General features: G+C 40.9%; 1 protein-coding gene across 1 annotated transcript; it reads left to right on the top strand.

Moving 5' to 3' along the window:
• The first annotated feature begins 7,114 nt into the window (after positions 1 to 7,114).
• Cct4 (chaperonin containing TCP1 subunit 4) lies at positions 7,115 to 21,608 on the top strand. Its single transcript, XM_021211304.2, has 14 exons — positions 7,115 to 7,398; positions 9,886 to 9,938; positions 11,081 to 11,170; positions 12,478 to 12,586; positions 13,211 to 13,353; positions 15,216 to 15,337; positions 15,765 to 15,897; positions 17,333 to 17,472; positions 19,139 to 19,235; positions 19,617 to 19,727; positions 19,816 to 19,946; positions 20,468 to 20,702; positions 21,121 to 21,234; positions 21,411 to 21,608. Exons 1-14 carry the CDS (start codon positions 7,272 to 7,274, stop codon positions 21,423 to 21,425), a joined length of 1,620 nt encoding a protein of 539 aa, XP_021066963.1. The 5' UTR covers positions 7,115 to 7,271; the 3' UTR covers positions 21,426 to 21,608.
• The last annotated feature ends 969 nt before the right edge of the window (positions 21,609 to 22,577 follow it).

Genomic DNA, 22,577 nt, shown 5'->3' with positions numbered 1-22,577 from the left:
GAAGCCAGACATGAAGGACGATTGGACAATCTTATTTATATGCAATGTATAAATTAAGCAAATCCATACAAAAATCCAGTTGCCAAGAACTGAAGGAGGGAAGAATAGGAAATGACGTAATGGGTACAAAGTCTGTTTTCAGACGATGAAAATGCCTATGAGCAGCCACTGGTTATAACCACAAGGCTTTGTCCTTTACCAAAGCACAGTGAATTGTCTACACTAAAAGACAGCTTTGCAATATGTAAAATAGCTCCCAATTGAAACATTAGTATAAGCCAATTGTAATTTAAAATTAAAAAATAACATGCTGGGTTTTAATCCCTGGACTTGGGAGGCAGAAGCAGGAGGTTATCTGAGTGTGAGGCCAGCCTGGACTACACAGAGAAACCTTGTCTTGAAAAACCAAATTAAAATAAAATAAAATAATAATAAAATAAAGGAAAATAATATAATAGACTATGAACTCCAGTGTGTTTAAGCACAGCTATGTACACTGGTGGGCAGATATGTGAGGCAGCCAAATGCCTCCCATCTCTTTTTAAGGAGATGTGTTTGGAACCGTGGCTTCCATATAAGATGTGGACTGGAGGCTTGGTGAGAGGTTGTTCTGTAGAGCTGGCTGTATCAGCAAATCAAGCTCTGTCTCTGGATTCCTGTTTATGCCCTCCAAACATCACACGTCTCCGTGTGTCTCACCTGGAGCACAGCTCTTGCCTCAACATGGGTCTTGCCTCAGCACATACACCCAGTCAGCCCACAAACTAGAGCACGCCACTAAAAGCTTTTTGGCACCTTTCTCTCTATGGCATTCCGACAAATGTAGCTCAACTACATAATATAAGGCAGACCAATATATGTGTATTGTTAGTAAGGCATCTTTTATCATGTGTCTTTTCTTTTTTTTTTTTTTTTTTTTTAAAGATTTATTTATTTATTATATGTAAGTACATTGCAGCTGTCCTCAGACACCCCAGAAGAGGGAGTCAGATCTCGTTAAGGATGGTTATGAGCCACCATGTGGTTGCTGGGATTTGAACTCTGCACCTTTGGAAGAGCAGTCGGGTGCTCTTACCCACTGAGCCATCTCCCCAGCCCATCATGTGTCTTTTCATGTGTTTGTTTATGTAGAGCATCCCCCTCCTGTGTCTGCTTCAGCAAAACCTTCCTTCACATGTTTGCCCCAGCAAAACACCACCCAACTGACTTTCCAAAGAATCCTTAAGTTTTTACTTCAGTTGTGTTTTGAGTGGATTAGACACACGGCTATGTGTGTTCTAGGCAGGTGCTCTACCACTAAGCAACATCTCCAGCTCCAGTGAATTTGCTTTAATTTTTAAATATCCATATGAAAGACCAAAGACTCATTTCATAGATAACACATACTGTGTTGAGGACTTAAGAGTACACAAACTCACTACTGCACTTGACTAGTCTAAAAAAAAAATAAATAAATAAATTAAAAAAAAGAGTACACAAACAATGGCTATTTTTAAAAATTGTTTTAATTAGGTCTAAAATGTCGATATAAAACTTATTGATCCAGGGCTGGTGAGATGGCTCAGGGGGTAAGAGCACTGACTGCCCTTCCAAAGGTCCTGAGTTCAAATCCCAGCAACCACATGGTGGCTCACAACCACCCATAATGAGATCTGACGCTCTCTTCTGGTGTGTCTGAAGTCAGCTACAGTGCACTTAGGTATAATAATAAATAAATCTTGAAAATAACCTTATTGATCCAGGTATGGTGGCACATGTCTTCATCCCATCCTTCAGGAGGTAGAGATAGGTAGTTGTAAATTGGAAGACAGGCTGGGCTGCATAGGGAGATCAGGCAGGCAGGGGTTTATTGAATACTGGCCTCTTTGCACTCCTAGGCACATGAGATTCTGTCTCAAAAACAAAACAAGTAAGCAAACGAACAAAAAAACTAAAAACCCATGCATGTGTGTATGTGGGAGGGGCGCGGGGGTCTCTGCAAATGCTCAGCCAGCAAAGCGTCAATCGCCTGAGGCAAGAAGTAAATCCCACTGAATACACCTCAGGAGCTGGTGTTGGTTTAAACTTCAGGAGTCTGACACGGGGCAGTTTATTTCAGACATATTTAACAGTACTCATGGGAAGGGTCTAGGGGAGTGGCTGAGATAAACATAAAAGTCTGGGCGAGTCAGATGTGCCCTGGCCATACGGACAGCACAGGGGTCACCAGGCCACTTGCCACCCCAGCCTTCTGAACAGAGAACGTGTCATATCTCTTCCTTTGAAGACACAACCCTTTGTGTTTAACATTACTGGTTTGCCTGGTGCTTATCTGTGAGCACAAGAATCTCTTTGCCCCCAACACAATTGATTGGGAGGTAGAATTTTATACCCCAAACTTCAAAATGCTGTGTCTGACTAAGCCAGATCAGTCAGTCAATGGGGTCTCCAGGGAGGGAGTGAGGATTGAAAAGAAAGACAATTAGACAACATTATAACATGACTCCAGCCAGTGCTGAGGCTGAAGCAGGTTTAGTTTTTCCAGTCTGCTTTATATCATTCTAGGTACATACAAAGAGTATGGTCAGTCCTAAGGCATAAACAGTGTGGTCAAGGAACAAACACAAAGCATAAACAAAGGTTCCACAATTAGTGTATTCAGGGTCTTAACAAGACCCATCACCATACAAAGAACACATTCCTCATATTCATCTTGAGTCTACTTCCTTGTCCTAGCCCAATGTCAAAGTCCCGCCAAATTCCTGGATGGTGAGCCCCAAAAGCTCTCCACATGTGTGTTGTTTAAACCTTACACAGGTGCTTGTACTGTTACATGGAATTTAAGTTAACACAGGTGTGTAATAGCCCAAACTCCAAGGAAAAGCAGTTGCTGTTATTAGCATGATGTTTCTAAATGTGAATAAAGATGAGTGAAGGTTACAAAAGGAAACATTCTTCCCTCAGTTTGCACAGTCACTGCAAGCCAGAGATCTGTGTATCAAAGCCAAGCTAAACTACGTGGTTAGGAGGCTGGAAGGATTGTCCATTGGTTAAGAGCACGTGCTGCTCTTGCAGAGGACACAGGTTCAGTGCCAGCACCCACATGATGGCTCACAAACCATGTGTAATTCCAATTTCAGGGAACCTAATTCCATCTTTTAACTTCTTTGGGCACCAAGCACACATGTGATACACATACATGCATCCAGACAAACACCCACTTAAATACATAAGTCTTAAAATGTATGTTTGTATGTAAAATTAGGTTAAATTTGGGCTCCAATAATTCACAAATGGGGTTTTCACCTTCATAAATGTCCCCTGCATGGCAGAATGTATTATATTCTTGACCTCTGTTTTTTGTTTGTTTGTTTTTCTTTCTTTCTTTCTTTCTTTCTTTCTTTCTTTTCTGAGACAGGGTTTCTCTGTGTAGCCCTGGCTGTCCTGGAACTCACTCTGTAGACCAGGCTGGCCTCGAACTCAGAAATCCACCTACCTCTGCTTCCCAAGTGCTGGGATTAAAGGCGTGTGCCACCATTGCCCAGCTTGACCTCTGTTTAACCTTGGCTATTCCTACCTACCCTTGTATTAAGGGGACAACTAAGAAAGTACCAACCTAGAGAAAACCACTGGTCTAGACTATTTTAATTAGTGTTTTGAGGTATACCTTTCCAAAGAAATGATTTTCTAAAAGGCATCTTCAAAAATGTTTTGTTGATCCAAGAAAAACGTTAAAGACAAACTATACCTTTGTGTTAAATGTGCCTACAGAGTGCAAAGAGGCAAGGCGTTGTGGTGCACCCAGGAGGCAGACACAAGGCCAACCTGTTCTCTACAGTAGTTCCAAGAAAGCCTGGGCTATATAGAGAACCCCTTTCTTAAACAAAACAAAACAAAACAAACAAACAAACAAAAAACCGAGGTTGCAAAGAATAGATGGAAGGGAGAAGGTGGCAGGTGGAACAAAATGCCACCACTAAGTAGATAACTTGTAAATCTCCTACCTGGAAGGTTGTGACCAAATTATTTCTTGTTGTCATGGGACACATAAAAAAGCTATCTTGTAGTTTTTAATTTCTTAAATTTTTGTTACAGCCACTGGATGTAGGTGCTGGAAATTGAACCCAGGTGCTCTCCAGCCAGGCCCCATTTCTTAGCTTTAGAGTGAGTACTCACTGAGACATATTTTGGCTGATAGACTTTTGGCACCTGCTCTTTCTTAATTGCTTTAAATTCAAAATAACTCTTATGCCAAAGTGGCACTTGGGTGGTACTATACTCTGCCAATACCACTGGACAGAGAACCTTGTCAGCCTGGCCTGCCTCAATTCCAAATCACTAGGTTGAGCAATAAAAGAAATTCATTCTTCTGCCACCAGGGGTAGCTATTGCCATAGCTGCAGCTGCAGGTTGGCACCAGTTGCAGTTTAGAATGCTTTTCAAACAAAAGACTCAAAATACAGTTATCTTTTATTAAATTTGAAATCACAGGTTTTATAGCGAACAAACCTGGGCAAACACTAAGAGAAGGTTCTAATGCAGCAACAAGGAAAAGACCCAGATGATCAGCCCCAAGGGAAACCGACATCTAAAGAACAGTTCTCCTTCCTTTCACACAGGTTTCCCTGTAATCACGGCCAAATAGCCAGCAAATGGTTCCAGGCAGGAAGTAATATTTTTTTATAAACATTAAACTGTAAACTGAGTCATGTGGTGGTGGCACACACCCAGCAATTTCTTTATTTTATTAGTGTTTTGCCTACATGTATACATGTGTACCATATATGTACAGTGCCTATGGATGTCAGAAGAGGGTGTTGGATTCTTTGGAGCTGGGTTACAGGTGGCTGTGATCCATCTATATGGGTGCTGGGAACCAAACCTGGGTCCTTTGTAAGAGCAACAAGTGTTCTAAACTGTGTTCTAAAGTGTTCTCCTTTCCAGCTCCCAGCTTGATTTTTTTTTTTAACCCCTGAGTGTGGGAGGAGCGGGGGTATAAAAGGCATGCACCACCAACTGCCCAGCTTTGGAGAGAACTTGAGCTAACTACCCCACCCCTGTGGTAAGACCATAGATGGTTTAAGGTCATGTTTTGCCGTGAAAACAATTCAGCTTACCTTACAAGAAACAAAAGCAGGTGCTGAATCGTGAAAGTCCCCAATCAGTTATTTTTAGCATGCCTCTTAATTTTTCTGTCCCCTGATTTCTTCTCTTCTGTACCAAAGTCTGAACGAGTAACCACTTCGAGGAATGTCAGCAACAGAGGGTCCGTGGAAGGAATGTCAACAAAGACAAGAAAGCAAATTATGCAGACAGTCCACCCAAGCTGCTCAGCCACAGAGCCATAGATAAATCCAGCTACGACAGAAAAAAAAAGAATTCTCTGAAACGTCAGCGCATGAGGTTCTGCCCTGGGTGGGCAGTGAATTCAGATTCCCGGCGTGACAGCAGAGACTGGCTTGTACCTCTTTCATTCAGCTTCCCTTTCCCCTGGGAGAAGCATGTCTTCCTGCAGGCACAGTGAAGGTCTCCTTCAGATCGTAGTTTTGCCTCCTGCTTTCAGGGGCAGGAGAAGTCAGAGTTCTTGTGTTAGTTATTTCTCTGTAGCTGTGATAAAACTCCGTGACCACGCCGGGTGGTGGTTTCACCAGTCTTTAGTCCCAGCTTTTTGGGAGGCAGAGGCAAGAGGATCACTGGGAGTTTGAGGTCTGCCTGGTCTACAGAGAGTTTCAGAACAGTCAAAGCTACACATGAAACCTTATAACAAAAACAAACAAACAAACAAACAAAATAAACCACGCCACAAGGAAGGTAATTTATAGAGGGAAGAGTTTTGGGGTGTTTATGGTTCCAGGACTTCATGATCACTGGCACAGCAGGGAAGCTTAGCAACAGGTAGGCATGGAGAAGGGAGAGCTCACATGTCATATTGTGAAGAGGAAGCAGAACACAAACTGGGACTGGCTGGTAGCCTTTGAAACAAACTCAGCCTCCAGTGACATACTTACTCCAGCAAGGCTACACCTCCTAAGCTTCTCCAATCAGAGCTACCCACTGGGGACCAAGTATTTGAATGTCTAAAACTAGGGGAGATATCTCAAACCACCACAGTACCAGTACCTGTTCTCTTCATATAAGTCAGCTGTCTCAACAACCATAGAATATGTGCTTCGAGGGAGGGGTAAACTAGTCTTTGAAAAAGGTGTGTCCCCCAAGGGGAGGCTTGAAAAGTTCATCTTAGACTTAATAGCGTGAATGAATGTAAATGCTCTTCATAAATACAGGACTAAGTCTATGAAACATTTGTTTGTTAACTTACTGCGGGCATCTGGCACCTTATGGCTCCTAATTATTAACTGTGAACTACTACTGAATGAGTATTACCTATATAAACGCCCGTGGTCAATGATAGTGGTTATAGAAACCTTGAAAGTTTACCTAACGATAGAGTTCTGGCTCTGTACTGGCTTCCACTGCCTTACTGGTTGACCTTGGGCTTTAGCGTCATCATCCGTTCAGTCAAGACGATGACACCTATTTCATGGGATTATGAGGAGGATTAGTGTGTGTGTGGGGGGGGGGGTAAAGAGTGTAAAGACTTCACACTTTGCTCAGCAGATAACTACTAATCAGTTATTAGAATGTTTATGTTCCCTAAGAGTCAGTGGTTATGTTTAGGGAAGAGCTCTTAACTAGAAGGCAGACTGGATTTGCCAGGCAGTCACCGCCCCACAGCTATTAAGATTCTTGGCCGTTAAACTAGTATATTTAAATCCCTAGGCAGTCAAAATATATACAAAAGGGAGGAAACTATTCATGGCAAATCTCTCCTCCAACGCCTTTACCAAGTGAATATACTAGGTATAGAATTTAGAATTTAGACGTGGATGTCCGTAAAAGGCCGGCTGCACCACACCCACTCCGGAACAAAGCCAGAGCTGTCACAGCTTCCTCAACAGCACTAGCAGAAGCTTGAGGCTCGGGTCCACCTAGAACGGCCACAGCCACGCCTATAAAACCTCCCGCTCCAGCTCAGGCCCGGGGCGGGGTTGACAGCCCGCAGCCACAGCTCCGCGCGCGAGCCGCGCAGCCGGCGTGCGGCAGACAGACCCTGACGTCACACTTGCGCCGGCTCTCCAGCAAGGCCCCTTTCTCGGCTTCCGCCTTCTCTCCCGGCGTCGCTTTCTGGAAGGTTCGTGGAGGAGGCGGCCGGGGAGACCGTTACTCCACAGCAAGCCGGAATCCGTGTCCATCCGTCCTCCTGAACCCGCGCAGACGCCACCAAGGTCGCCATGCCGGAGAACGTAGCTTCCCGAAGCGGGGCGCCCACCGCCGGGCCCGGCAGCCGCGGGAAAGGCGCCTACCAGGACCGCGACAAACCAGCCCAGATCCGCTTCAGCAATATTTCCGCGGCCAAAGGTATCACCCGGTCGCCGGCCCGCCTCGGGCTGACGGCCCGGCCCCCCACTGGGACCCTGGCCCTGGGTGGGTTCCTTCGAGGTGGTCTCGTTCGCGGCTTGCGGCTCAGCACTCGGAGCGTGGAGGCCTCGGACACGCCCCATTGTGGGACGCCGCGCTCCGTAGTTCGTCTCCTGCAGGCATGGGCGGTGTTGGTCACATTGGCGCAGACAACCGTATAAAATACCGAAAGCAATGATCCTTGAGATCTGACTCTTCACAACTAAAGCTTGGCTGTTTATTAAACCTAGTGGTAGAGGACACGGTATTTTGGGCTTTCAAAAAAATTCATTTTACTTTTTCAATATTTTCAAAAGAAGTTCATCTAACTTATGAACGTTCATTGGCTCCGTAGTACTCATCGGATAGTCACCATAAATTCCATTAAACTGGCAGGTGGGCGATACAAGGTTGTAAAAAGCACGTGGTGAAAAGCAGACAGGCCTGAGTTTTATTCTCAGTATGTGCTGCTATTTCACCTTCTGACGTCTATAGCATGGCTCCCTTACGGTCAGTTCGGGGAAGATAAACAGCTACTTTCTGTAATTGGGAGCATCTAGAGAAGTCGAACTGGAAAAAAATTGTGGAAGGAGTACTAAGAACAAAGCCTTAGAGATACTGCCAGGGTTTATTTGGGTTGGAGATAAAGATGCATGATTTGGGAAGTGGACAGGCGTGCTGTTACATCTTCTGAAGGTCCTAGGATCCAAGAAACCCTTGCTTTTTATTCTCAGTGCAGCTCTAAGTTGGGTGAGGTGACAGTTTATTTGCAGGGTTGCTGGGAGGATTAAATGTGAAAGTGTATGAAGTAAACCTGGCAGGTACTGCAGTCACCAATCCAGGTGACTGGAATGTGTTGGTGCTGTGAGGTGAGTGTGCAGGATGGGCAGGCCTTAAGGAGTTGGAGAAGCCAAGTTGACCAATGCGCTCGATGTGAGAGTCTTTTGGAAGCTTGGAGTGAATACCTGACACCTGGAAGTTTATTGAGTTCATTAATTACGTTTGTGGTAGCAGATGTTGAAAGATGAATTCTAGGGTCAGATGAGTGACCAAGAGAGTGTCTATATTATAAGAAATGAGTTTACTTCAGGCAACCATCTTAGCTAGGGTTTCTATTATTGTGAAAACACCGGTGACGTGGATTTATTTATGTAATTTATGTATATGGGTGTTTTGTCTGTATGTATATTCGTATACCAGAAGGCACTAGATCCCATAGAACTGTGGTCATACATGGTTGTGGGTGCTGGGAGTTGATCTCAGGACCTCTGGAAGAGCAACCACCTTTTATCCATCTGCTGAGCCATCCCTCCAGCCCCTCAACCTGCTTTCTTATGAACCCAGGACCACCAGCCCAGGGATAGACCCACCCACAAAGGATTGAACCCTTCCCCCTCAATCTCTAGTCAAGAACATGCCCTATAGACTTGCCTACAACTCTGTTTTAATTGACTTTTTCTTAATTTGAGAGGAGTTACCGCCTCTGAGATGACTTTGGCTTGGGTCAAATTCACATAAACTGTCCAGAACAGTTACTTTTCAAAGGAAGAGTGTACAAAAATTAAAACAGGACAGAAGAAGCCATGCACGTAGGCAGGATTGGTTACCCAGATTGCCTGTAAAGCTATCTAGTTACTAAGAGCAAAGGGCAAACTAGTTTTTCCAAGTCAAAGCAGAACTCTAGGAAGGGAGAAAGGCTTCTCCCAGATACAACTTGAGTTCAGTTCATTTTGCAGTTATCTATCCCCTCTCAAAGAAAGACAATAGTACTTGCTAATGGTGAGCAAGATTTCACAGACAATACAGAAAATACTGGTAGTTCTGTGTAAACCATTTTACAGTCACTAGCTTGTGTTATGGATTAACCTTCTGGAGAAGCGGAGTCTGAAATACTGTAATCTTTTAGTAGTGAATATCTTGAAACAGGTCCACTGAAATCATCTGAAACTTTGATAATAACACTAGACCAAAGTTATGACGTACATAAAATATTATGCAAGGTATTTTCTGTTAAATTATTTATTCTTCACCTGATATGGCCAAAAGCATATAATAGTTAAGGGATACAGAAGAAATTTTAGACTATGGGTCCCTCATGTTTTCTCAGTGGATTATGGTTTTGTTGGGGGGAGAAAAAGCTAATGAATGAGTTGTGTACTACATTAGGGTGTTTAGCTGTTTCACTGACGCTTGTACTGTTAAGGAGTAGAGGAAATAAAACTAAGAACTTAAGACTAGATTGTGCCAATTTGATTCTCACAGGAGTATTGAAAATTTGTTCTACATAGACATAGCATATAGTGCCTATTAGGGTTATTATTAGGCATGAAGTTGTAGGAGGCACAATAAGCTTATATACCATATCCTAATAAGGACAAGTTTGAAACAAAACACTTTGCTTTTTTTTTTTTAAGTCTTGGTTTAATATCTGACTTTCTATTTTAACAGCGGTTGCTGATGCTATTAGAACAAGCCTTGGACCTAAAGGAATGGACAAAATGGTAAAATTAAAAAGTTAAATAATTCATTACTTACTGAGAACTTCTGTTTACATTTTAAGGTCTGATGAAAAGTGGTGCTGTTTGGGGGCTGGCAAATAGTTCTGTAGTAAAACTGTGGTAAATCTTGCCTAGGTGGAACAGGGTCCTACTACCACCTCTTCTTCCTCAAGTCCCTCCAAAAATCTTAAAATTCATCAAAAGGAGAGATTACTTAGGTAGCATTTTGGGGTTGTTGTTTTGTTTGAGACAGTCAAAATTAACTAAGACTGTCTCTTTTTTTTTTTGTTTTTTCGAGACAAGGTTTCTCTGTATAGCCCTGGCTGTCCTGGAACTCACTTTGTAGACCAGGCTGGCCTCAAACTCAGAAATCCGCCTGCCTCTGCCTCTGCCTCCCAAGTGCTGGGATTAAAGGCGTGCGCCACCACGCCCGGCTCGAGACTGTCTCTTGATCCCTTGCCTCTGCTTGATGTGCTGGGCTCACAGACTTGTGCTAACATGTTTGTTTGGCTGTTCATTTATTTTGAAACATGAGCATAATCTTTCTGTCTCAGCCTCTGGAATGCTAGGATTACAAGTGTGAGCCGCTGTGCCCAGTTCAGCTTTTCAAACATTTTTTCTTAATTGACTGGCAGCATAAAATAGATATAATCTAGTAATTTTTGAATTGGTATGTCCTCAAATTAAGAGCTAGTTAGCAACCAAAAATGTGACAAACTGTTATGGCTAGCCAAGGAATTTGGGGCATCTGAACTAAGGCCCTCATGCTTGAACTTTATTGAACGATCTTCCCCTCTAGACTACTTTACATTCCCTGGGCAGGGGCTAGAGAGAGGGGCACATACTGCTCTTACAGAGAGCCCAGGCTGTGCCGCCATCACTAGATGCAGAGGACCTGACACCCCTGGTCTCTGAGAGCGGTCCTCAAATATGTACACATACACACTTACAAGTAATAGGGCAGCTGGGGCAGAGCCCGTTACTTTTGTAAAATTGAGTTGATCTGAATGTTCTTATATTGTTTTACTAAGGAAAGGAATTTTGAGTTAAGCAATATACATATATAAACTAACTTGTATGTAATAGTAAATGGAATAGAGCCAGTAGAATATTGCATTAAAGTTTTAAAAAACAAAACTTTGCAGATTCAAGATGGAAAAGGCGATGTGACCATTACAAATGATGGTGCCACCATTCTGAAACAAATGCAGGTATTGCATCCAGCAGCCAGAATGGTAAGTGTAGATGAGTGGCTTGGTTTTTGAGACATAATCCTGTTCAGTGACCTGGTAGTCACTGTATATCCTTGAACTTGGCAGCAATCTAGCTTCATCCTCCTGAGTGCTAGGGAGTATATGTGTGGGTGTATGCTGTCTTGTTAAGTGGTTTGTTTTTAACTGTACTTGTAAGATACTCAATAGAGTTAAATTTGATACTATTTAAACATGGAGAATCTTTTTATCTTTATGCTAAAATTGTACATTTTTAAGATACTGTTCTTTGTGAGGTGTTCTATAAGAAAGTTGTTTTGTTTTACTTTTTTATCTTTTTTGTTTTTTGCTGGTTCTGTGCTGTGGATTGAACCCATGGCATTGTGCAAGATCAACAAGAACTATACTAAACTATACACCCACAGTTCTTAGAAAACAAAATAATTTTAATCACATATCAGATGTTCAGTTCTCACTTTATCAAAAATTATAATTCAAGAGTCACAATTAGTCTTGTGGCAAGTGAGAAGTTGTATTAACAAAAATGAGCTTTAGGAATTACTCTGTTAGAATGTACAGTTGAGTACAACAGATTCCTATAATCTTAAAAACAAAACAAAAAAAGGTTGACTTTCTAAATAAGGGTATGTTTCTATGTGATCACTTCAGAAAAACTTAAAAAAGGTGTTTAAAAAGTGACTTTATAGGTTCTCCGTCTATATAAGATACCTGTAAGACTTTTTTTTTTGTAAGGCAGGGTATCATTTTGGCCTAGGCCAGTTTAGAACCTTTAGAACTGCTTTGTAGCAAAAAGGTCCTGGCTGTTTGGGGCTCCAACCCCAGGGCTTCCTGATTGCTAGGCGGGCATTCCTTAGCAACATTCTCAACCCTAAACAGTGATGCTTTTGGACAGGACCTCAGACAGAATTTTCTGAGAACTCTTTATTTTAATTATTGGTTTTTCGAGACAGGGTTTCTCTGTGTAGCTCTGGCTGTCCTGGAACTCTCACTCTGTTGACCAGGCTGGCCTCGAACTCAGAAATCTGCCTGCCTCTGCCTCCCAAGTGCTGGGATTAAAGGCGTGTGCCACCACTGCCCGGCCTGAGAGCTCTTTACAATCTACATTTTTAAACCAGAAATCATAAGGACAATTTTGTGTACCACAAATAGATGGATTTTCATCTTTAAATGAAACCTAGAGTAAACTAAAAATCAGATGTCAGGAATGTATTGTGTTTCTAATTATGTGTAGGTGACATCGATGTCATGGTTTGAGTTAGATGTTACTGGGTTCTCACTTCTTAGCATCTTGGCATGTTCTGTTCATATAGCTGGTGGAATTGTCTAAAGCTCAAGACATAGAAGCAGGAGATGGCACCACATCGGTTGTCATCATTGCTGGCTCTCTTTTAGACTCCTGTACCAAACTTCTGCAGAAAGGTATGTAGAGTATAATATACTTTTTATTACTGAAGAATGACAGAAAAAAATTTTTAAAGGCAAACATAAAAAGCCAAGCTATTAAGTAATGTGGGATTTAATTTGAAGTAACTACTCTTTTGTCAAGAATTTCTATTTTGCTTCTTATTTTGCAAGGGTTCTTTTTGTAGAAATAAGTAGATTTCTGCTTTTCAAAAACAAATATTACTAATCTTAGAAGATAAGAGCTCTTGCTTCGAGATGTAGTATGTATCACACAGATGTTCTGACTTAAAGTAAATGGATGTGATGTTTTAGAAAGCACAAAATTGGTTTCAATTTGAATTCTGCATGAAAATGTACTTTATCAGTTTCAAATTGAGAGTTAGCTAGTAACTAATGAAGCCATTCTTTTTACAACTGAGTTGTAAATTAGTTTGTGTGATGAGTATTTGGCGCCTCTGGTACAGTTTAGTAGTCTTGTATTTGCCTACCAGGCTAGAGGCCCTGGGGGTCAACCTCAGCACCACAACAGCAGAACAAAAGGAGGGAAGATATTAGGTTATTTTGACATTTTAATGAGAAAAACATTTTAAAATAGTGATAAATAAGTAGGTTGTAATTAACTTGGTTCATAAATGGCAGGTATACATCCAACCATCATTTCCGAGTCATTCCAGAAAGCTTTGGAAAAGGGTCTTGAAATCCTTACTGACATGTCTCGACCTGTGCAACTGAGCGACAGAGAAACTTTGTTAAATAGCGCAACTACTTCATTGAATTCAAAGGTGAGACTACCACTAAGGGAGAATAAAATTACAGTTAATGGTGTACTATGATGCTGTGAGCATTAATTGCTAAACTGTATCTAACACTGCCTCAAAAAGAAAGAAGATATTTTATTGGAGTTCACAGTTAAGAGACTTTGAATTTTTAAGACTTTGAATTTTAAAAGACATTGGATCTTTTAAGGGGACTGAACTTTTAATATGTAAAGACCGTGGGACTTTTAAAAGTTATTAAGATCTAATAAAAGTTAGATATTATATAATTAGATATTATATTATATCTAATAATAATTTCTATAATCAAATTGGTTTTAAGATTGAGGTAAAATAATCAATGCTAACGAAAGAATAAGGAGTTTTTAGCTAGACATGGTGGCACATACCTTTGATTCCAGGACTCAGCAGGCACAGGCAAGCAGATCTGGTTTGAAGCCAGCCTGGTCTACAAAATACATTCTAGGAAAACCAGGGTTGTACAGAGAAACCTTGCCCCCCCCCAAAAAAAAAAACAAAACAAAACAAAACAATTGAGTTTCTCATGGGTATAATGTCTATTTGTACTTTTTCGTTTACTGCATCTTAACAACTTTTGGTAAAGCAAAAACTAGGGGGGCTGGAGAGATGGCTCAGTGGTTAAGAGCACTTGACTGCTCTTCCAGAGGTCCTGAGTTCAATTCCCAACATCTACATGGCAACTCATAACCATGTATAACTTCAGTTCCAATTCCTAATGCCCTCTTCCGGCCTCCCTAGGCACCAGGCACACACATGATGCATAGACATACAGGCAGGCGAAATATCCATGCACGTTAATTTTCTAGAAGTTTGTAAACAAAAATACTAAAATGTTTTATGTTACCATGCCTTCTATTATGATTTTACCCAGTACAAATCTTTTTTTTCTTGCATTCATTTCCTCTGGTATACATAGCAAGTTCCAGGTCAGCCAGGGCTACATGGTGAAGCCCTGTCTCTAAATAAACAAACAAGTAAATAGCCTAGGTGGTATTAGATAAACAGTAAGTTTGTTGTTTGGTTGGTTTTTGTTTTTGTTTTAGAATTCTAGCACTAGTCAAGTTGTGTGTCTTGAGGCAAGTGACTACCTAATCTATTTTGTGTCACTCAGCCAAGGACATGGAGAAATTTGATGAATACTGTCGTAGTCAGGGTTTCTATTCCTGCACAAACATCATGACCAAGAAGCAAGTTGGGGAGGAAAGGGTTTATTCAGTTTACACTTCCATACTGCTGTTTATCACCAAAGGAAGTCAGGATTGGAACACAAGCAGGCCTGGAAGCAGGAGCTGATGCAGAGGCCATGGAGGTTATGTTACTTACTTACTGGCTTGCTTCCCCTGGCTTGCTCAGCCTGCTTTCCTATAGAACCCAGGGATGGCACCACCCTTGATCACTTGAGTAAATGTTGGATCTCACGGAGGCATTTCCTTAAGGGAGGCTCCTTTCTCTGTGTTAACTCCAGCTTGTGTCAAGTTGACATACAAAACCAGCCAGTATACTATCCATTGGCTGTCTTCTCAACCCTTTGATATTAAGTACATAAATAATCTGATGTGATAGCTAGATTATACACTCAACTTAGGTAGGAATTCTTCACATAGAATTAAATGCCTTTTTTCCTTTATAACTATTGGCAATCTTGATAGTGCCAAGTATTGTAATAAAAGAAAAGCACGTATGTTCTTACTTGTATATGGAGCAGTTTGCAAACTGAGTGGAGAAAACAGCTTTAACTTTAGTGTCTTATCTACTGTATCCTAATAGGTGATAAGTCCTTGTAAACCCAAAGTAGGTATTTCTTAAATTATTGCTTCTGTGGAAGTAACTTTCTGTCTTAAATCTAGGTTGTCTCTCAGTATTCAAGTCTACTCTCTCCAATGAGTGTCAATGCAGTGATGAAAGTGATTGACCCAGCCACAGCTACTAGTGTAGATCTTCGAGATATTAAAATAGTTAAGAAGCTTGGGTAAGCGTCTCTGATTTCAATTTCAGTTTTGCCAAAACCAGATAACTTTGAAGAACAACTAGGGGTGCCTTATACATTTAGTGCCAGAAATTGGTTGGCTGAGGTGGGAGGCTAGCTATGAGTTCAAGGCCAGCCTGGAATATGAGTTCCATGACAGACTGAGCTAGAGTGAGGTTCTGTCTCTACAAAACCCTTAGACAGGAAGGTAATCTTAGTCCGATTACCTTTCTGTCTACGCCAGTGAAAATAACTCTGAAAGTGAACATTAGAAATGCTTGCTGGCTTAAACTTATTATATATGGCAGTCTCAAGGGTTTGCTTGTATTTCCTTATGGTAGGATGGAAGTATATCCAAGAGGTCCCAGAATGGGTTCTGAGAATGAGTAGGACCAAAGCACTTTCCTCTGCTCTGATTATCTTTTCCTAGTGGGACAATAGATGACTGTGAGCTGGTGGAAGGCCTTGTTCTTACGCAGAAAGTGGCAAATTCTGGCATATCAAGAGTTGAAAAGGCTAAGATTGGGCTCATTCAGTTTTGCTTATCTGCTCCTAAAACAGATGTAAGTAAAATCCAAGCTGGTTTCCTACTTATTCACTTTCTAATAAGATCTGTTCTTTAAGATGAAAATAGAAAATGTTGGTATTAGTGATGTCTTTAAAATGTAGATCCAAAACAATAAAATTGAGACAAAATCAGAAATTGTTGCTGGTACAAGTGACTAATTATAGGCATTCGCATAAAATAAAAAGGTGTGTGTGTTGTACTCGTTCCTTGAGTTTGAAGATTGTGTCTAGATTCCTGAGAAGCTCCTGCTGGAGCCCACATTGATTATTTGTGCAAGTAGAGCCTTAGATAGCCAAACTATAAAAATTATTTTTTTACAGCTGGGCAGTGGTGGCCAGCACCTTTAATCCCAGCACTTGGGAGGCAGAGGGAGGAGGATTTCTGAGTTCGAGGCCAACCTGGTCTACAGAGTGAGTTCCAAGATAGCCAGGGCTATACAGAGAAACCCTGTCTCTGTCTATACAGAGAAACCTTACGTAAGATATTACCATATTAGTATGATTCTCTAAAAAGTGTGTTGGCACCTCAGATTTGTTTTTACTATATTCTGCAAACATATAGGTATGTTCAGTATTTTGTTCAAAAAATAAAAGATAGCCATATGAAAATTGATCGTTAATTTTTGTGCATTATATATAATAAGCCACAGAGTAAAAAGGATAGAATTAAAATTACTTCTGTAATACATATGGTATGTAGAACAACTTCATTTTGGGGAATTTGGATTTTTTCAGTTACCAAAAATGTACATGCAAAAAGTTTCAGAAACAGTAGAGCCTCGTGTGGTCATATATACCTATATTCTGGTACTCAAAGGATGGTGAATTCAAGGCCAGCCTGAGCTGTGAGCTACATAGTGAGGTCTTTCAAACAGACAAAAATCAATAATGGGTGTGACTGAAAAGAATCAGCTGGGGCTGGAGAGATAACTCAGTGGTTAAGAGCACTGACTGCTCTTTCAGAGGTCCTGAGTTCAATTCCCAGCAACCACATGGTGGCTCACAACTGTCTGTAATGGGATAGGATACCCTCTCCTGGTGTGTGTGAAGACAACTACAGTGTACTCATACATAAAATAAATGTTATATTAAAAAAAAAATCAGCTTTAGCCAGGCGGTACTAACAAATGCCTTTAATCCTGGCACTTTAGAGGCAGAGGCAGGTAGATCTCCTGAATTCGAGGCCAACCTTGTGTTTGGGGCAAGTTAAATCTCAGGACAGCTTTGACTATACCAAGAAACCCTGGCTTAAAAAAATACAAAAACAAAACTGAAACAAAACATAATAAATAAATGAATAGTCCTATTTATATATATAATTTTAGACCCTTTTCTGTGCATGTCTATGTAAACTGGTAGGTGTGGGCTGGTCTTTCACTTAACATTAAAGTCTCTTGCTGAAAATGATTACTGTGTTCTTGTTCCCTTCAGATGGATAATCAAATAGTAGTATCTGACTACGCCCAGATGGATCGAGTGCTTCGAGAAGAGAGAGCCTATATTTTAAATTTGGTGAAGCACATTAAGAAAACAGGGTGTAATGTCCTTCTCATACAGAAGTCCATCCTAAGGTCTGTTCTATTTTTCTTCTCCCTGGGTTTATAATTGATTTGGGGATCCTACAAGCAACTTTTAAATAATATTTATGTGAATGTGTTTGCTTAAGTGTATACATTGCATGTGTACAGGATCTGGATCCCTTGGAGATCAGAAGAAGGTGTTGGATGCCCTGAACTGGAGTTTCTAGGTAGCTGTGAGCTGCTATGTTAGGAACCTAAGCGCTGCTTAACTACTGAGCCTTCTTTGCCTCTACCCAGCAGTTCTTAAAAGAAACAGTCTCTAAAGCACAGGAAATCTGAAGTGCATATTTTGGTACATCGTATTTTCATTTATGAAGATAGAACTATTTTCTCTTAATAATTTAAACATGGCCAATAGGGTTTTTTTTAGATCAAGGTTGTAAGAAAATGAAGGTCGAACATAGTTGTTCTTTCCTGCAGTCCTAGTGCTCAGAAGGCTGAGGCTGAAAGGTTTTACAAGTCAAGCCAGTCTGGGAGAGAGTGAGATGAAAGTGAAAAGATGAACAAGTGGGCTTAGTTTTTGAGGTCATTTGTTGCTGAGGGACCCAAGCTTGGCTCCTAGCATCCACATGGTGACTCACAAACATGTAATGCTAGTTCCAGGGGATGACACCCTCTTCTGAACTCCAGGGATAACAGGCACACTCATGGTTCACATGAATGTGTACAGGCAAAACACTCATTTTTAAAAGGGAAAAAAAAATGAAAAGCCCATTTTTTTCAAAAGCTGTTTAAAGGTGTTTGAGGCTAGGGATATAGCTTGGTTGTTAGTGCTTACCTACAAGTCTTAGGTGGTCTCCAGCACGACCTAGACTGGGTGTGGTGTCACATGCCTTTAGTGTTAGTGCCTGAGGCAGGAGGATGGGGTCAATGGCCAGCTACCAGGTAAAATTCAGGCTATCCTGGGGTGTGTGAAATTGTTTCAAAACAGTGAAAAACCACCACTGAATTAATTAACTTAAAAACGGTATTTATGGGCACTGCATAGACTAGAGAATTCTCAAATTTGAACTCGTCTTTTTTTTTTTTTTTTTAAATAGATAGACATATTCCCACTTACTCCCCTGATAAGCTATGCCAGAAGGTATATAGCGTCCTTTGTAAGCAAGTAAGAGGCTGCTCTAGTCTCTAGTCATTTAGTGGCTCTGACCTTGAGTAAATTGTTCCCCCAAGTTGGTTTTTGCTTAGCTTTGATCAGTGATGGTAGTGTCTGTCTTGCTAGATTGTAGGATTACTATTACTAGGATTGTTTTTGATAGTTTGTGAGAATTGTGCTTCTAAATAATGTAAATGTTCACTTAGCAAAATGTACTCATTTCTCAAGAATCACGACCCACTTGTCATGTAGTTTTGTGTCATAGTAATTTTTCTAGTAAAATTAGAAACCTTCAGGAGAATTTTTGAACTTCTACTGGGTATAATAATGTCACAAGCCTTTGATCCAGCACTTAGGAGGCAGAGGCAGGCAGATTTCTGAGTTCCAGACAACTAAAGCTACATAGGAAGAAGAGTTTGTCTCAAAAAGAAGAGGGAGAGAATTTTGAACTTGTAAATGGAACATTAAAATTAGCCATTTGGATAAGAGTAAAATTAAAATCTTAACTACTGAACAATAACCCTTTTTAAACATAGGGTAACAGACACTTTTGTATTTTAGAGATGCCCTTAGTGATCTTGCACTACATTTTCTGAATAAGATGAAGATTATGGTGGTTAAGGACATTGAGAGAGAAGACATTGAGTTCATCTGTAAGGTAATGTGTGCGAAAATATCCATTAACATGTATTGTGGGTTTGGTTTGTATGTTGTGGTTAGTGGTTTGGTTTATTTTTTAATTTTAAGGTTTTGTTTTTTGTATGTGCTTACATGCATGTATCTCTGCACCACAGGGTCCTCTTAGAGGCCTGATTTGGGCTTCAGGTCCACCTGGAGCTGTGAACTGCCATGTGGGAGCTCTAGAAGAGCAAACAGCCTCTTACTACTGAACCATGGCCCAGCGGAGGTCTTTTGTTTTGCAGTCCAGTGTTGAATCTAGTGCTTTGAATAAAATACCAGACAAGTGCTTGTTCTTCCATTGAGTTCTGTGCCTAGCACAATGGTGTCTTGATTTGTGCACTTGATTATCTTTTCCCAGACAATTGGAACCAAACCAGTTGCTCACATTGACCAGTTCACTGCTGACATGCTGGGTTCTGCTGAGTTAGCAGAGGAAGTCAGTTTAAATGGTTCTGGAAAACTATTCAAGGTAACAATATATTATTAAGCTTTTTTTTTTTTACCTTTTTGGTTTTTTCTTTTAGCCAATTACTTAATTTGAAATTTGTTCACTAAAGATTACAGGTTGTACAAGCCCAGGGAAAACAGTTACAATTGTCGTTCGTGGTTCTAACAAACTGGTGATTGAAGAAGCTGAGCGCTCCATTCATGATGCTCTCTGTGTTATCCGATGCTTAGTAAAGAAAAGGTACAAGCACCACTGCATAATATTTATTACTCCGTGTGTGTGTGTGTGTGTGTGTGTGTGTGTGTGTGTGTGTGTGTGTGTGTGTGCGCACACAATGTAGCATGGCACGCGCAGGGGGTAGGGGTCCTCAAGGCAATCTCTTTTCCTACCATCATGTAGGTCCCAGGGATTAAACTTGGGTTGTTGTCAGGCATTTTACATGCTGAGCCATCTTGCTGGCCTCAGTATTCTGAAGACTTTTAATTTGAGGCTGGGATATAATAGCTACATTGATAACAGTAATGACTAGTTCAGCCTCCACCCCGCACTGCATGCAGCAGATGTGGTGGGGCTCACTTAGGAAGTGAGGGGAGGAAGAGCAAAAGCTCTGTGTCTTCCGCCACTTCATCCAAGTTACAGGGCAGCTTACCTTTAAAAGACAACCAAACTGCTGTATCTTGACTTTTTAAGGTTAGATAGTAAATTATTTAAAATAGCTTCCTTTGGGGTAAAAATAAGCTAAAAATATTTGTGAATTTCAGAGCTCTTATTGCAGGAGGTGGTGCTCCAGAAATAGAGCTGGCCCTCAGACTGACAGAGTACTCTCGAACACTGAGTGGTATGGAGTCCTACTGTGTTCGTGCTTTCGCAGACGCTATGGAAGTCATTCCATCTACACTAGCAGAAAATGCTGGCCTGAATCCCATTTCTACAGTAACAGAGCTAAGGAACCGCCATGCCCAAGGAGAAAAAACTACAGGCATTAATGTCCGAAAGGTAATAGTCTTGGTGCTTATGGTTGCTGAAGAACAGATTGGTGGAAGGAAACGTTTACAATTTTGTCATTGTTGGTTAGTAGGCTTTTGAACTTAAAAGTGGTGTGATTTTGGATTCACACCTGAGACCTGGCAAGTTTATTGCATGTTCTTCAGAATAAAGATGATGCCATGGGAAATAGCATTAATTTACTGCCATCTACTAACTTGTAAAAAGTTAGTCTGGTCTTTGATTTCCTGGGTTGTAAAAACAGTACCTCATAGGTCTTTTGGGAGTGCACTGGTTAAGTAGGTATAAAGTGTGAACAGGTTCTTGTGTTGTATCAGCAATTAGCATGCCTAGTGAGTACGGAAGAATGATAGCTGTGCTCTGGTTTATTGTGTGTGATCAGATACTGAAGGCATCTGCTTCTCTGCAGGGTGGAATCTCCAACATTTTGGAGGAAATGGTTGTTCAGCCTCTGTTGGTGTCAGTCAGTGCTTTGACCCTAGCAACTGAAACTGTGCGGAGCATTCTGAAAATTGATGATGTGGTAAGCGAATAGAGTTAAATTCCAGGGAAAGTCAAAAAGGCATACTTAAAAGTTTTACTCAAGAAGAGAATAATTCATGACTAATTTTTTCCATAAAAATGAGGCAAACATTTACCTTAAACATGATCTTTTATGTTATTAGAAGTTTTGAAACCTAAGTGTTTTTTTCTTATCAGGTAAATACTCGATAATCTGGATAAGGATGGCTAACTGCACCGTATGGACAGAAGGACTGTGGCTGGAATGAAGGACAACCACCTTGATCCTTGTCTGAAAGCTTCAGAGTTTTTGGACATTGTCTTCCAGTTGGCATTTGTTTGAAATTGTATTAAAACAATTTAATGAAAACATTAAATACTTGGTTTTAAACTCCATATTAACTTGTCATTTTAAAATTATACTGGAAACTGCCTGTAGGTAAACTACCTTCAAATTTTAACATTTACCTACTGATCTTACAGCTTAATTCTGTGTATTGTATTAACATTATTTTTGTTTTTTCATTTGTGGTTATGTTTGGTTGGTTGTAGGTTTTTTGTTTGTTTTTTGACATCTCAGCTGACCTTGAACATTTAATCTGTGTACCTTCCAAGTGCTAGAATTAACAGATGCGCACCGTGATACCCAGTTTGTACAGTTCTTGGGATTGAAACCCAGGGCATACTACCAAATGAGCCATCTCCCTATCCTGGTTGGTTGTTTTAGTTTTCAGATTGTGCTCATATAGCTGGGCTGGGCCTGGAATTGATTGTGTCACTGCGGATTATCTCAACTCCTGGTCCCCCCTTGTCAACTTTAAATGAATGCTGAGATTACAGGTGTGTGCCAGATGTTAGGTCTTTATAATTTCCTTTTGTTTGTTTTGTTTGTATATTGGGGAGGAATGTACGTGATAAGGTACTTGGAAATAAGACTAATTGGGAACAAATCGATTCTCTTAACCTTGTGGGTTTCAGAGATCAAACTCAACTTATCAGACTATTTTAATGACCCCTAGTTGTAAGTTTTTTATTTTAGTTTGTTGAAGTAGCAGGGTATTGTGGTGTACACCTTTAATCCCAGCACTCAGATGGCAGAGGCAGGAGGATTTCTGTGGGTTCCAGGCCAGCCAGGGCTAAGAGTCCATGTGGCAGACTAGGAGACGTGGGAGGATGAGGCTTGAATTTTGAACCACAAGCACAAAACTCAACTCCAGTGGTGCCAGTCTTTATACTTTCTAAGCCTGCCTGCCTGCCCCGGTGATATTAGAAGGCCATACTTTATAGTCCACCCAAACCACCACCCTAGTGACTCTGGTCACCACTGGGAGACAACGAGAGACACAAGTACCCCTTCCCATAGAG

The sequence above is a fragment of the Mus pahari genome, chromosome 13, assembly GCF_900095145.1.
Source record: "Mus pahari chromosome 13, PAHARI_EIJ_v1.1, whole genome shotgun sequence".
NCBI lineage: Eukaryota > Metazoa > Chordata > Mammalia > Rodentia > Muridae > Mus > Mus pahari.
The sequence above is the reverse complement of the archived record's forward strand: the minus strand, read 5'-3'. Positions and strand labels throughout refer to the sequence as shown.